Source organism: Plectropomus leopardus, chromosome 9 (genome assembly GCF_026936395.1).
Source record: "Plectropomus leopardus strain MGB_pleo_1.0 chromosome 9, ASM2693639v1, whole genome shotgun sequence".
NCBI lineage: Eukaryota > Metazoa > Chordata > Actinopteri > Perciformes > Serranidae > Plectropomus > Plectropomus leopardus.
In genome coordinates, this window is record NC_142184.1 from 7295668 (window position 1) to 7310994 (window position 15327).

The following is a 15327-nucleotide window of genomic DNA, read 5'->3' on the forward strand; positions in this document are numbered from 1 at the left end:
ACACCCACCAATCTTATCACAGTGCAAAAGGAAGTGTGCATCTACTCATTCTTAATCGAATCACACCATAACATTCTGGATTGATAAATAGCACTACCGATAAGAGGGAAATATGTATTTTTGACTTTGGGATGAACTGTCCCTTTAAAATGACACTTTAAGGGCAGTTCAGTCGAGACAAAACATCCATAAAAACACATAGTTTCTGTTGAATTTGTTATATATTGTGTGTGTGGACACACTAAATCCCAATCCAGTTACTCCGTCAGGTGTGACTATCTAATGGTATCCTTGAACATGCAGGGCAACATCCCCAAAGTAGTCTAGGGCGTTTCAGTATGCGTGTCTGTCTGCTTCGATCCTCCCCCAACCCCCGGAGAGCAAGACAGAAGAGTCGACACGCTGAATATTAATAATATTCACCAACATCACTTCTCATTCAGATGACTAGCAGTTATGAGCTCAACTTCAAAAGCCTGTTTCATCTGCAGAATATGTGGGAATAAAGGATTTATTTAACTCAGTGCAAACTCCACTTTTTTTGTGGAATCTGTGTCATCATGCTTTGCTACTGACTCATGATACCAGTGTAAGATGCATGTGCATGCATTGTGTTAGTGAATGGATGTAGCAGATTTCAGTAGTTCTTTAACATTTTTATCACTAAATTTCCAGAACTTTGCATAACTTTGAGGCACATTTTTAAGACCTTACATCCTGTGAAATGACCACTGATACTCCTCATCAGATCTTTTTCATGACTATACAATAGCTTTTTTAAATGAAAAAAAAAATGACATTTTTCTTTCAACACATTTGAAGATTTTTAAAGAAAATAATTTGACATTTTTATGATTCTTTAAAATCTTTGCTGAGTTTTTTCTTTGTGATTTTCTTTTTCTTTGAACTTTTTTGTTGATTTTTTTTTAAATTCACTTATCTTACTAAAGACTTTTAATATATGGTGATATCTGCAGAAAAAAAAAATCGTGCAATATATTTTTTTCTTGATTTTTTGTGCTAGGTTTTGAAGAAAACAAACCGTTTTGGACAGCATATTTTCTTCACTAAAAAAATGAATTTATCACAGCCAGAAAATGTAAAACCAGATGTTATCAATGGATTTTCGAATTTTCGTCAGTCATGTGTTATTACACAGATTTGTGAAACAAAATTTCATTACTTTTCAAAAACTCAAAAGGGTATATTTTGTTTTTCAAAAAATTTCCAGGCCTGGAAATAGCTATTTAAAATTCCATTCCATGACTTTTGAGATTTGAAGCCTGGAGAAATCTATTAAAACTCAGTTAAATCCTTTTAAAATAAGAATATTTTAATGCACTGTGCTGTGCAAATGTTAATAAAAGAGAGATTTTCAGTAATCTAGCCCACCATTTGTTCTGATAGCTCTCTTAATAAAAATCTCAGCAGTAATATTAGTTGAAGCATGGAGCTATTACTGGTGATGTGATTGCATTTGACATTGTTATATTTTTATTCTCACAGCAGGCTGACTAAAACTGAACAACTTTTCAGGACTTTTTTTTCCTTTGTTTTGTTTTTCAGAGTGGAATAAAACAAATCACACACAGCACAGCTACGTGTTAGTCACAGACGCAGAAGGGAGAAAAAACCTGAAGATTACAGTAAACCCATTGGCTCCTCTCTCTATGCAACCATTGTCTAAATAACTCCTTCGCACCACATCCGCCCACCGCGCTTCCTAACCTGTACGCTGTGGCCAGCCAGTTGTTGAGTGTGTTAAAAGCAGAGATAAGGAGAGAGGACGGCAATCTATCACCTCGCGCTGACAGCCTCGCACGTCGTCTGTCTCCAGGGTTGCTGCGTTGCCACGCTCCCCTGCAGCTGCCTCTCCTCCTCTCCTCCGTCATTTCTCCTCCCCTGCTCATCTTTTTCTTAGGTTTTCATCTCTTCACACTGTCCTCGTGTCCCCCTCCACCCTCGTCTGCCCTCGTCTTTTGCCTGCTTTGTATGTCAGCTGCATTGATGGCTATCGGCTGCTCCCCACCCGCCCCGCAATGCTGTGTCACTTCATTAGAAGTGTGAAAAGATGACCTTGCACTCTTTTTTTTTTGCACAGTGTCTCTCTTCACTCTGTCTAAGTCATACACTACTCCAGCTGTCCCTCTTTCCCTCATCACTCTTCCTCTCAAACTCTGCCTCAGCCAGCCAGCCGGCAAGTGCCCTTCATCTCTCTCTCTCTCTCTGTCTTGTCTTTTCCGTGTCTTTCCATTTCTTCCTTTCTCCCTGCCCTCATTGTTCTCCTTCATTATCAAACGCTGTCACAGCGTCCCCCCGCTGTGCCACCCAGGTTATTTATAGCTAACAGAGGGTGGTGGTGCTGGTGCTGCTGAGAGGTGGGCCATCTCGGGCCCTGCTGGAGCACACACACTCTTTTCTTGACATTTAAGCATATGCACACACACACTTAAACTATCCATTCTCCTGCTGGAGTGCACTTGCATAATTAGCGAAAGAGGAGGTTTGCACCACCTACCTGTCTCTCAGACATGACGTAGAGGTAGTTACGGTCCAGGGAGAAGGCCATATCTCGCAGGATGGGGCTGCCGTCCTTGATGACCGATATCGTCTCGTACTGGACGCCGCCGTGTGGAGGCCCATCGACACGAATCTGAGAAACACAGAGCGCAAACAGGTCAATGATTGCTATTTTTATCAGTGTGACAGCAGGAGTGGGAAAAACAGGAGATGAATGATTGACAGGGAAGTCAGACGTGGGTCAAATAATATTTGCAAAACAATCTATCGCTATCATTTAGCTACTTGGAGATTCAGATAGGTGGAGAGACGTTTGGATGGTGAAAGAGTGACTTTCAAATACTTGAATTGCCAACAAGAATTACCGCTTTGCGATTGTGTGCCTCCGTGCACCAGTCAAGTTGCACTAATAGTTTGCATCCATGTCTGCGAAAACATGGATGCTTCACGCACACCTTCCCTCACAGCAGCACAGAGGATTTATACAACCAGCACAGTTTCAATAAGTGTCGCCAATTCAGTGTCTTACTAAATGTCTCCTCTTCTGTTTCTGAGTTATGATGACGAGAAATGGACAGAAAAGTGATTTTTCAGAACATTAAGAATTCACAGTGAAGTTGACCTTTTGACCTTTTGGATAGAAAATGTCATCACTTCATCATTACATCCTATGAGACAAATTTGAGCTTATGCATTCTGCATTCAAGTTGAAGAAATTCCCTCCCTAAGGATCTTCTTGAGATATCATGTTCACAAGAAAGAGATGGACACAAGGTCAAAGTGACCTTTGACCACTGACCACCAAAATCCAATAGGTTCATCACATAAATATGAAGAAATTCTTTCCAAAAGATATTGATTGCTTTCGAAGAATGAGCCGAATACAGATTCACCATAAACTTTGACCGTTCATCACCAAAATCTAATCAATTCATTGTTGAGTCCAAGCAGACGTTTGAGCCAAATTTGAAGAAAGTCCCTCACGGTGTTTTTGAGAGATCCTATTCACAAGAATGGGACAGACGAGGTCATAGTGACCTGACTTTTGACCTATGACCACTGAAATCTAACCAGTTCATCCTTGAATCTAACATTTGTGCCAAATTTGAAGATATTCCCTGAGTGTGTTCATGACATACTGTGTCTACAAGAATAAGACTGATGCAAGGTCACAGTGACATTGACTTATGACCTTTGACTGCCAAAATTTAATTAGTTTATCCTTAAGTCCAAGTGATCATTTGTGCTAAATTAAAACAATTCCCTTGAGGCATTTGTGAGATACTGCGCTCAGAAGAATGAGACGGACGGACAGACGATGTTAAAACATAATCCCTTGCATAAAAATGTGTGGCACTATTTGTATTATTTGATGGTATGGGGTTAATGCGACCCCCCGTGATTCCATGCAGGATGGGGTTACAACAACTGTGGAGAATTATGTGCTGATATTATTAGACCTTTGTGAAACCTTAGCTGTGTTTTCCTTTCCTCTCTCTTCTGATGAATGACGAATTCCCTCAGTAAAGCTTTGAACTTGAGGCCAAGACCACCTCACTACAAAAACAGCGAAAAAGCCTTCTAATGACTTATTCGAGGTACGTGACCCCCCTGACCCATGTGGGCCACTGCCGGCCCCGCTCCGTCTTTATTCATCAGATCCTGTTGGACAAATATATAACCAGGACGGTAAATCTTGAGGGGCAGCGTCGGGTTTGCTGGGCGTGAGAGACGTCCGTGATGTCACATGTCACGAGGCCCTCCTCCACCCATGAAAGCTGATGGCTCTATCATCTGTCCATCCCCGCCTGCCTCCCCTCCACCCAAACATTCATCTATCTATTCAGACTGTGACAGCACCAAAGAGCAGCCAGACTCTCGATAAAACATCACAGAGGGGAAAGTCAAGGTCGTATGTCTGTCAAACGGAGATCAACTGGGAGGGAGGGGAGCAAATACGCGCACACACAGGCTTTTGTGTGTGTCAAACTGCTGGATGTTAAAGTAGGAGGAACGTGATGTAAGTTCACACAAAGCCCCCCGAGCTTTGCTTTCAAAGCTTCAGGGTTAGTCGAGTACAAGACAGCAGGCGGCACAGTCGCAGGGCGAAAGTGGTTGAGCCTTCCACGGCTGACCTGCGTCTGACCTTGGCACGCTAAAGCAAACATAGAAAAAGAAGACATATGTGAAAACCATATGTAGGAGGAGAAAGGCAGGATGTGGGGGCCGTGCCAGTCTTCACTGACTCTGCAGCGTGGAGGGAGACCTCCGCAAACATGCTCATCCATAAAGCATGTCGGCGCACGGCCAGACCAGCGCGTTTCTGTTCACTACTACTGTTTCACTCTGGGTTTTTGTATGTGTGTGTGTGTGTGTGTGTGTGTGTGTGTGTGCACCCGTAGGAGCAGTCTGTCATGCTGTGATATGTGTCCAAGCAGGCCGCCACCAGGGATCACAAGATAACCCGACCTTCCCCTCTGCACGCCTGCAGTTCATCTGAATCAGATCGCTATCACACAGTCCCTCACCGCTGTCCAGGGGCCTCTAAATTCACTCAACTCACACTCACACTCCCACACACACACACACACACACACACAGCTGTCTTAGAGCGTGTCCAGAACAAAACCTCTCGTCTCCAGGCAGCAATGGAGCCTCCAAGAGGAGACCATGGCCCCCCTGATACAACTGCTAACCCCCTATTGACCCTCCTGGCAATATAACTGTCTTAAAGAGGCTGTGCTGTCTCATTTTAGGGAAGTACAGGTTGTTGTCTCTTGTGAAATTAGGCAGTCTGAGGCAGGGGTAGAGCACCTGCAGCTCCAGAGCCACATGTGGCTCCTCAGCCCTTTTCCATTGACTCCTTGTGGTTTTGACAAAAAAATAATCTGGAAATGATTAATGGCTTTTTTCCCCTACATTTTAATTTTCATTTATTGTATCTGTAAGCCTAAAGAAATTCTTACACTCTACAGCTGCAAAAAAAAGTTTAACATTTTAACCCTTTGAAACCTGGAACAACATCACTTTTCTTGTGCTTCAGATGTGCTTTCACATGCATTTGAAACTTTGAAACCTCAGCAATTTGGTCTGATGTCTTTTTCAAAAACATGGATAAAAATGCAGGAGATGTCCTGCAAATTGCATGAAATAAGGAAAAGAAAAAGACCTGAAAATTAGTTTTAAAATTGGAAGAGAGAGAGAGAATGAGAGAGGAGGAGAAAGAGGAAAATTATTATAAGACAGTAATTAAAAAAAAAATCCATAAACCTATAATAATAATAATAAAATTATATTATTATTATTGTTGTTGTTATTGTTATTATTATTATTATTATTATTATTATTATTATTATTATTATTATTATTATTATGGTAAAAAGGTTTTTAAAATTCAATAAATAAATAAATAAAAAAAATAAATAATCAAAATAACAATTACAGATATAGTTTTCAGGACATTTCTTTTTCTTTTTTATTATCTTCTTATAATTCTCTCTTTATCGCTGTCTCTCTCTCTCTCTAAAGATTGTTTTTTATGTCTTTTTTTCCTAATTTCTTCTTGCAAGTTGTGTGACATTTCTTGCCAAGTTGCTTGTTGCCTTTTAAACCATATTTTCAAAAGGAATCAAACCATTTTGCGCAGGTTTAAACTGTTTAAATGTATGTAAAAGGCTTCTGAATGCAGCAAAACTGATGCTGATCCAGGTGTTGAGCGGTTTGAAATAATCAATGACCTTCCCTTTTCGTAGTCACAGATACTGTGTGTTTCTCAACTTTTCCGAACAGCTCAGGCTTCTGGCTCACACAGAGAAAATGGAATCAACATTACTGACACTCGAGCACTCCAGAAGCACTCACACCATCCCACCGTGTACACACAAACACACCCACATCCAGTTGCTTTTCACATCACAAAGCCGCTTTTCTATAGTAGCAGTAAATCTCGCAAAGTGTGTTACATTCGCACATATGCAGACACAAACACACACCCACAACATTGTAAGGAAGTGCAGAAATGTGTGTGTGTGGTGTTGAATGTGAAGGACTTTGCAGGGCAGGCTCGCCTCTGGGTGGGCGAGTGAGACAAAAAAAAAAAAAAGAGGAAAATGAAAACCCTGGGCAAGCAAATGGAGAAACCAGCGCTGCTCGGACCAAAAATAATTCTGTCAAAAACTCCACACTCACTCGCTCACGCCCACGCTACCACGCTACAGTATCTACCACCTGAGTAAGCGACTCCCAGGCCCAAAACATCCATTTCCTGAGCATCGCTTTACTGCAACCTTTAGCCCGCTCTCTCAGGTACTTAAACCTGTCCCCTGTCTGCCCCATTTGACCCTGCATTATTTATCAGGCTGACTGAGAAGGCTGCTAACAGGTTGGATTCATACCCTCAAGCCCCTCTGACAATATTACTGCGCCTCTATTTTAGGAGGAGCCGTCCGTGGAAACAGCCCCCGTTGCCCCAGAGAGCTGTCCTTGGTTTGGCCCGGTCTAACATGGTCCCCTATTTCAACGCCACAGCCATTAGCTGGTCTCTCTCTATCAGCAGCGTCTGGGAGCTGCAACTGAGTAAAGCGAAGGAGCAGCGGAAAAAGGTGAAGATGGAGGAGAGTGTTGAAAAACAGTCTGCATGCACCCCGGGGGGAACATGGCCCGTGTAGTTAATAATTGTGAAACGCAAAAACAGAGATGTCCTGAATGTCAAAAAATGAAGATCACACTTCTCACAATATTCACATGAGGTGTACAGCAGCGACACTTAACGTGCTTACTCTGGGGCCACTTTTTCAAAACGACAAGAGGCCAGGGGCCATAATGTACAGTCATCATATTTTGATGCTGTTTTATGCACTCTGGCACCTTATGCATGCTAAAAGTAAAGTGTGAATCACTTTCACCTTTTATTCTGATTTAGAAAATGGTTGGGGGGCAACCTGGCACCCTGTCAAGGACCAGATTTGGCCCACGGGCTGAGTATCACTGGGGTACTGTATCCTTCATATACAAACAAATCCAAATAGACACATAACCATCGTGAACAAGGCCCTGGACAACTGAGGACAGAAATAAATATCCCCAGGCATCACTAAGCAGGAGGACTTTTTAACCAGCTCACTACAAATCCTGGATCACACACAGGGCTGCCATGTTTAATTTCCAAACTCCAAACCACTTTCACCACTTTTAAACAACTTAAGACTATTTTCTTAACTGCATTACTGTACTATACAAACATTTTTCAACAAAGTGGGTGAGACCACAACATTTATTCCATGCAGGCATTTGCTTGTCCTTTGTTTGTGTAGCCTCTTTATTCTGTAGCTCTGCCAGCACAAATTATCCTGGGTTTGTTTGTGTTGAGCATTACATTTTGTTACAGTTACATTCCTCGATAGCTCAAAACTCACACACATATTTTAATTTAAAGCTACAGTTGTTCTTTTTTCTTTTTTTTTTTTACAAACATTAATTTCATAAGTCATAAAAAGTCGTATTTGTTTTAACTGTCACAATATCCTGACAGATAATCTGTGAAAAAAAAAAAAATCAAGTTCTGGATCCTCATAGAGCTCATATTGGCATTTGCAAGAATGCACTGTGCCTAAAAAAAGACAACCAATCAGAGCCAGCACCAGTGAGAAAACTTGTGACCCTGACGCCACGTTGAAAACAGCTGAGCCAAAACTTAGCACTGCCCACTGCTGGGAGCAAAGTTTCCCACTTTACAGCTAAACACTACACACCAAAATGCAAAGGTAACAAACTATTTAGTGTAAAACAGACTAAAACAGCATGCAAGATTTTTAGTATGTCTGAAACTTTAATATGAAACCAACAGAACGTGATTTGCATATAACTTCTGGTGAAATGCAACAGTATGCAAACACTGGACACTAAGATGTCATAAATATTGCACAATGCAATGCACTAGACAGCAACATTCATAAAAGACAGCGGTGGATAGCAAACAAGACAGCTCTGTAACATCAAAAAAGCTTCAATATAAGTAAGATTTACTTTGCTAGGTGTAATTTATGTTAAAAATGTTTTTAAACATTTATAGAGCTAACGTTGCCACGGGTTACCATGGATGCACTTCTCAAACCGGCAAGGATGCTCTTAGGGAACGATGTCATAATTACAGCACAGCAGAATGTGCCTAAAGATTTCTTTTCTTGAAAGATTTTAAATTATTGATACCAAAAAACAAAATTTAAAATTCCAAGACTTTGCTGATATATTTGTGACAGCAGAGGCTTCTCTGTAAACAATATATAGAGCATGAATATTTTACTACTTATGCAAAGGGCAGAGTTCACAGCTGCCACATCCTCCAAAAAATCTTTAAAAATAAACTTTTGTTTTTGTGTACAAACTTAACGCCGCAGCACCTAGTCAGGCAGAAGCCGGCGGGAGGTGGGGGGTTTGGCCGGCAGGGAAGCCATGGCAGCGGCATCAGAGGCCTCCCCTTGTGGCTACAAGGGCCCGTGCCAGTGGGGTGCTTTTGATCAGACCATGTAAGCACCCTGGAAAAACGTTTGAAGATTGACCAAACTCCAATTCAAATTGCCCTTCTCCCTCTTTCTCTTTCTCTCTCTCTCCCTTGGTCTCACTGGTTTTGAACGCTGTGCCAGACACTGGATCCCCAACCGTGTGAGTCTGTGTGAAGCAATTTGCTGAGTGAAAAGTGCTGAATAAATCCACGGTGAATGTGCATCAAATGTGTGCTTGCAGTGCATGCATTGTGGATGCTGCAGCTCAGAGATAGAAGGTAAAGGCTAAAACTGCAGGCCCCCTTATAGACACCGTTATGCAACATTATGCAAAAAGCCAAAATGATCAGTTTCCAAATTTTATAATCCGACACTGTATAAACTGGGACATAAAAGGAGTGTTTAAAATTAGCGTTAAAAGCAGAACACTATTATTTGTAGGGCTGTACCCGACTCAGAATTATGCCAGTCAAATTGGATTTGTTTGTTTTCCGTATAACGTTTTAAAGTCTGAACAGGCTCCAGTGTGACTGCAGCATTCACGTCATATAGTAACTGTATTTTATTAACTTGGTGTGAGCTGTAAATTCACCACTTCTTCCCCTTATGGTGTGGTCCCTCTCTCCCTCTGTGCTGCTGCCAGCATGTCCGCAGCTGTAAAGGGTAGCAGGAAAGTCAAGAGCGCTCACTCCGCAGCAAAATCTGGCAACAGAAATGTCCCCAGAAATACACTGCACAGAAAACTTAAAGCCATCTCTGTCGACTGCATTCTCCAACTGATGATTCGAGTCTCCGACTTTTAAGAGGTAGCCCTCATTATTTGCCGATTTAGTCTCTGTTTTGCAGCCTGTCTCCAAGTGTTTGTTCAACATTAGCCGCTCAATTTTTAAAGAATGTCTCTGTTAATGGCCACAGCTGCTAACTATTACCTGAGAGCTGCTTTCTTTTCAGATTTGGAAAAAGGCTATTTTCTAACCGTAGCCTTGAGGGAGGTTTCTGAAACAGGACACACATGAGCACAGGTGGCTGCCAACACCAACACAGATCTATCCGAGGGTGTACATTATTTTACCACCATATTTCAGCTGGCAGAGCAGACTGAAGCCCACGCACAGGAACCTTTACCAAACCACAGTGTGCGGCACTAACACCTCAAACCAGGATAGGATTAAGTCAAAATTGTAGGTCTTCCACCTACACCGTGTACTAGAATAGCATAATGTGAGTTGATTTTAGGGAGATTGTGCTTTTATGGCTGAAATTCAGAAACGTATTGAACTCAACGAGAGAGAGAAAGAGAGTGGAGAGTGAAAGTTGAACTCCCTGAGTAACCTATCTGGCAGCTATCTCCTGCATCTACGCTAATCCAGTTCAACAGTCTTGGATGTTGAAGTGATAGGCATTGCCTTTATCTGGCTGATCCCACGCACTGGATTAGATTCTGCAAAAGCACACCACCACCAGCTCGACACACTTTCTGTCTCGATGCAGTGACCCTTTACAGAGACATCACCGAGGAGGCTCTGCTGAGGAAAAAGGGAGCTTTGCAGTGAAGCGGGGGTCGCGCCGATTGAAAAAGACACAGGTCAGAGGGATCTGACAATGACCATGATAAACCTTATCCAATCAAATCCAATATGTCTGATGGGACCAATCTACGCCTCTGTAAATGGCCTTGAATTGGATGTTGAGATTGTTCGGTGCCTTGGGCCAGATGACAGGTGACAGACTGCTGACAGCGTTTTAAGAGCCAGTGAAGCTTGTCAGGAGGCATCCGTGATTTGAAAAGCTTTTGTGACAGCCGGGCGCTCTCACCGCATCGTTTTTTTTTGCATTGCAAGCACAACTTTGTGGCAGAAAAAGTAATTTGTTCTTTGCTTTTAACCCCTCACAAGTGAAGATTTACTGGGGTGTCATGGTCTTTTTTGGACATGTGTGCAAAGGCAACACTTTGTATTGAAAAAAGTGTGTGTGTGTGTGTGTGTGTGTGTGTGTATTATTATTATTATCATTAATAATAATAATACATCTAGTTTAACTCAACAAATTCCATGACTTTTCCAGGCCTGGATTATTAGATTGTGAAATTCCATGACTTTTCCTGGATTCCCATGGTCCCTACATGTCCCCAGTGTCCCCAGTGTGAATGACACCTACGCATGTACATGAATCTGAGGACTGAATGTTACACGGTGGTGTGAAAGACTGGTGGCACTGGAGTATGAGGTGCACTGACAGATCCACTGTCTGTCCCCCTGGAGACGGACGTATAATGTCCAGGCCAGGATGAAGTCACACCCTTTGGGCGTGAGATGGGGCTGCATCAGGGTGAGTGGACTGGAAGTATGAGTCACACTGATGAGGGGGGGGGGAATTCATCACCAACACACTAGGAGTCTGACACCAGTGAGACACACAAATGTATCCTCATCTCCCGTGTTTAACCAGAAAACAGGGTGTACCAACCAGGCTTACTATCTCTATCTATTCGCATGTCTGTCCTGGAAACTCGGCTTGAAATTTAGCAGACTGCTATTGTATTTCTTTACTTCAGGTGGAATGGGTGCAGGCTATTTGTGTGTGTGTGTGTGTGTGTGTGTGTCTCTCCCTCTCACTCTCTCTCTCTCCGCGCACTGGGAGAAAACATGGAGCCTCTCTCCGCCTCGATAACGCATCTAATCCATCACCAGTGTCAGGCTGAAGAATTCTGGTGTCAGTAGCGAGCGGCATGCAGAAATGTGCTGTGTATATGTGTGTGTGATGGCTCCCACCAGCCCAGCACGTCATCTCTTTTGTTCCCGTTCCTGTTGTACAATATAAGCTCCCATAAGGCGTATGTTAGGCTGCTTGCCTATACGAGCCGTGTGTCACTTCCCATCGGGCGGACAGAGGTCGGAGAGGCCGCTCTGTGGTGATGGAGGAGAGGGACGAACAGGGAGCGAGTGAGGACGGGAAAGAAAAGCAAAGGAAAAAGATTAGATGTAGAGAGTTCGGTAAAAAGGAGAAAAACGCTGCAGAGGGATGCAGGGGCAGGAGAGGGGCAAATGAAACGAACTGACGCAGGGATCAGGACTATAATGCTGCGTCATGTGATGTCGGAATAATCGGAATGACAACTTTCCCATTGGGAAAATTCACATGAACGACCTCTCATGTCGTAAAAAGGAGATCATTTTATTACACGAGTCGCCGACTTGACGTCATAAATGCATAAACACGGTGGGCAAAAGTCAATGCCCGGTCAATGGCAAGAAACTTTTTTATCAATTCACATATCAAATATAAATTTTTGATTACATACAAAGCGTAAGAAATGCATGAAAAGCATGAAATGCAACCCATTTTCTTTGAAGATTGTGAAATGTAATTTTGTGAGCATCCGTGCTTTTCAGTTTCCATCAGGCAAATTACAAATGTCACTGTGATAATACCATTATTGCCAGAGTTACGTCTGCTTACGTAAGCGCCATCGACAACCACTGATGACTGATTGGGGTTTTGAAGGGTTGTCTCATTTCATTGAGGAATCACAGCTCCTTGTATCTCTGTCCTGAGGTGCAAAAGGGTACTCGAAAACAAGTGGTGGGAGTAAAAGAAATGGGATTGGGCCAAAGACACTCTTGATGCAAATGTAATTCTCTCCCAAACCTGCTCATATGGTGGCACAATATCTTTGAAAATGACCCGAGCCCTTAGTCAATACAAGGGGCAATTACTCCATATTTTTGGCCAGGCACCATAAAGCCTATTGATCTGCCTCTGAGCTCAACGTACAAAGCAGTTAACCCTCTCCTGGACACCATCTTTCCTCATCTGACTGGACAGAAATGCATGTTGACTTCACCCGACAAATCATTCACGATGACCATTCAAATAGCACGCTTTTTTATCATCATTGATTGTCAGTGACTATTGAAAGCAAACATCCCATTAAACTGAATCCCAGCGAGTCCCAACAACCAATCTCACAACAGCCGTCTCTATAATAGCTCTATCTGAGACTCGTTCAGTTCCATTTTAGCGCTGTAATATTGCCATCTCTCTCGGTCACATAACTCACAACCCTAAACATGATTATATCAGCACTTTCCCCTGTTTGCCCCCCGAGTCCAAATAGAAACCAGAGACCGCGGCATGCATTATGGGGTCTGTGGTAGGATGAGATCAGGCCTCAACTCTAATCAGCCCAAACACACATATTAAGCACAGCAGCACAATGCGAGGCCTATATTTAGCTCTGCATTAAAGCAGTGAACAGGGGCCAGCGTGCTGCTGATGGACGCAGGCCAGCGAGGTTCAGAGACAGCAGAAGAGGAGGGATGTGGTAGGAGGGGATTTTCTGCTTAGCCCTCAAAAATGGGGTTTGCCAACAGGAGAAGCCACTCGTTCTACTCGACTGGCACTCGAACGTTGAGAGAGAAAAATGGTTTGCATACACAAACTAAACAGCTGACGCCACAATAAGTTTTCCTTTATTAGCTGAGCAGCAGAATAAAGAGAGGAACAGAGAGAGTTGAGGCGGATTAAACAAACAGAATGGAAAAGGAGGATGTTTTGAAGAGTAGGAATGAAAATTGGCGAGGAGCCTCACAAGCCAAGCGGATGGTCGGCTGTCGGTAGTGTCGGGCCATCGGTGAGCGTCTGCCGCTCTGATTTTTTGCGGTCTGTCCTGCACCATTGGCACTAACTGGCCCTTGTCAGCGTTTTTTTGCTGGGGCCCTATTCTGGGCCCTATGCAGGGTTTCCAACATGTTCATTTATGTGTGGCGGCCCATCACGATCAAAACATCTGCCGGCAAACACTGATTTTACATTTTTGGAGCTGGACCGTTCAGATAGGTGCGTTAGAAGTGTTTAGTTAGTCATTGCACTTCACTGTTGAAGTGCAGAGCCACTCTGGGAACAGACGGAGCAGCAGAACATCAGACAGAGTGAAAGTGAAGCATGTGATCTAAAAGCTGCTCCTCATCTTATCCATCGATCTGATCGGGAATGTCAGATCAATTATCCACTGAGAAACTCAAACTTCTCAAACTGCTGCTGCGCTTCTGACAAATTTGAAAAGGAAAAAAGGAAGAAAAAAAAGTGGACGTTGGTGCTAAATTTGAGGAAATTCGGAATAGGCACACTATGCAGGATTGTTACTTTTTGTAAACACATTCACCAGCAAACGTGACAGTAAAAGCCAACCACAGATTCACTGTTGTTTGTTGCCCCCCCCCCGAGCTATATTTGCATTTTTTCCTGCTCTGTGTATGTAAAGGATTATACCAACAACAACCTCCCGAAGGGGAGGTGAGAAAAAGGGATCAGCACTGTAGCTACTCCCAACAGAGACACAGCAGGATTCACACTTTAACCCGGGTGATGACAACTACTTAGTCCTCGTTGAGGTGTAATGTACAGACACCAACTTCACAACGTATGAAATCAAGCGATTATTTAAAAAAGCCCACAAGCTTACACACATGTTCTCATACTTAAATGTTATAAGTCCATGTTATTATGACAAAAATATCACGGAGCAGTCTCTCCAGGGAAAAATGTGTTTCAAAGGTGGAGCTCTTGCTTCTGTGGCATCGAAGGAAGAAAGAAAAGCTATACTTATTTTAGTGAGTAAATAAGCAAGGAACAAAGCAGTCACACAACTATTACAAGCAGTACTCAGAGCAAATGCACTGATGGTTATACAAAAGCTATTACAGCGATGTCAAACCGTCTGAACCAGAAAAAAAAATCACACCTCGTGTTTCCTCCCTCGGCATACTTCAAAGTAGATCACAAAGATACGCAAATCAAAAAGTAGCTCAGAAAAAGGTTCAGGTGAGGGCCAAATTAGCTGAAATTGTTTCAATTTCTCCCACTGGATTTGTGAGATTTAAATGTGGGACAAGATTGGCAGGTGGAAGTGAGATACGAGGAAATTATCGCCAGCGGGATCCGTGCGGCAAATGAGAATATAAAAGCACTTCAATCAAGCCCATCTTTTACAGCTGTAATGTGTGTGAGCTTGAATAACCTCCCTATATGTTTCACGCTGTGGTTGATATTACGGAGATGTATTTGCCAGCGGTGAGTGAGCATGCTATTGATGAATGTATTATATCGCTATGAGGCTTTGACACTCAATGAAGTCTTCATCAAGGCTACATTAGTGCGGCCCCTCTTTGACATGCGCCTGGACCTATTACGGATACGCATGTGGCATGTAATGAGACATGTACGTGAAGAGGCCGGGGGAGAAGCAAAGGACAAAGAAAGAGGAGAAATGTTGAGGAGGGGAAATGGAGACGTGTAAGGATGCAAA

The 15327-nt window shown here is 42.8% G+C and overlaps 1 protein-coding gene across 2 annotated transcripts in view; it reads right to left on the bottom strand.

Annotated features, from left to right (window-relative positions):
- plxna2 (plexin A2) overlaps positions 1-15327 on the bottom strand; it is a 281745-nt gene that overhangs the window by 172135 nt on the left and 94283 nt on the right. For both annotated transcript variants that reach the window (XM_088081848.1, XM_088081847.1), the window contains exon 4: positions 2519-2653. In XM_088081848.1, the coding sequence (XP_087937974.1) occupies positions 2519-2653 (135 nt within the window). The remainder of the gene's footprint in view (positions 1-2518; positions 2654-15327) is intronic.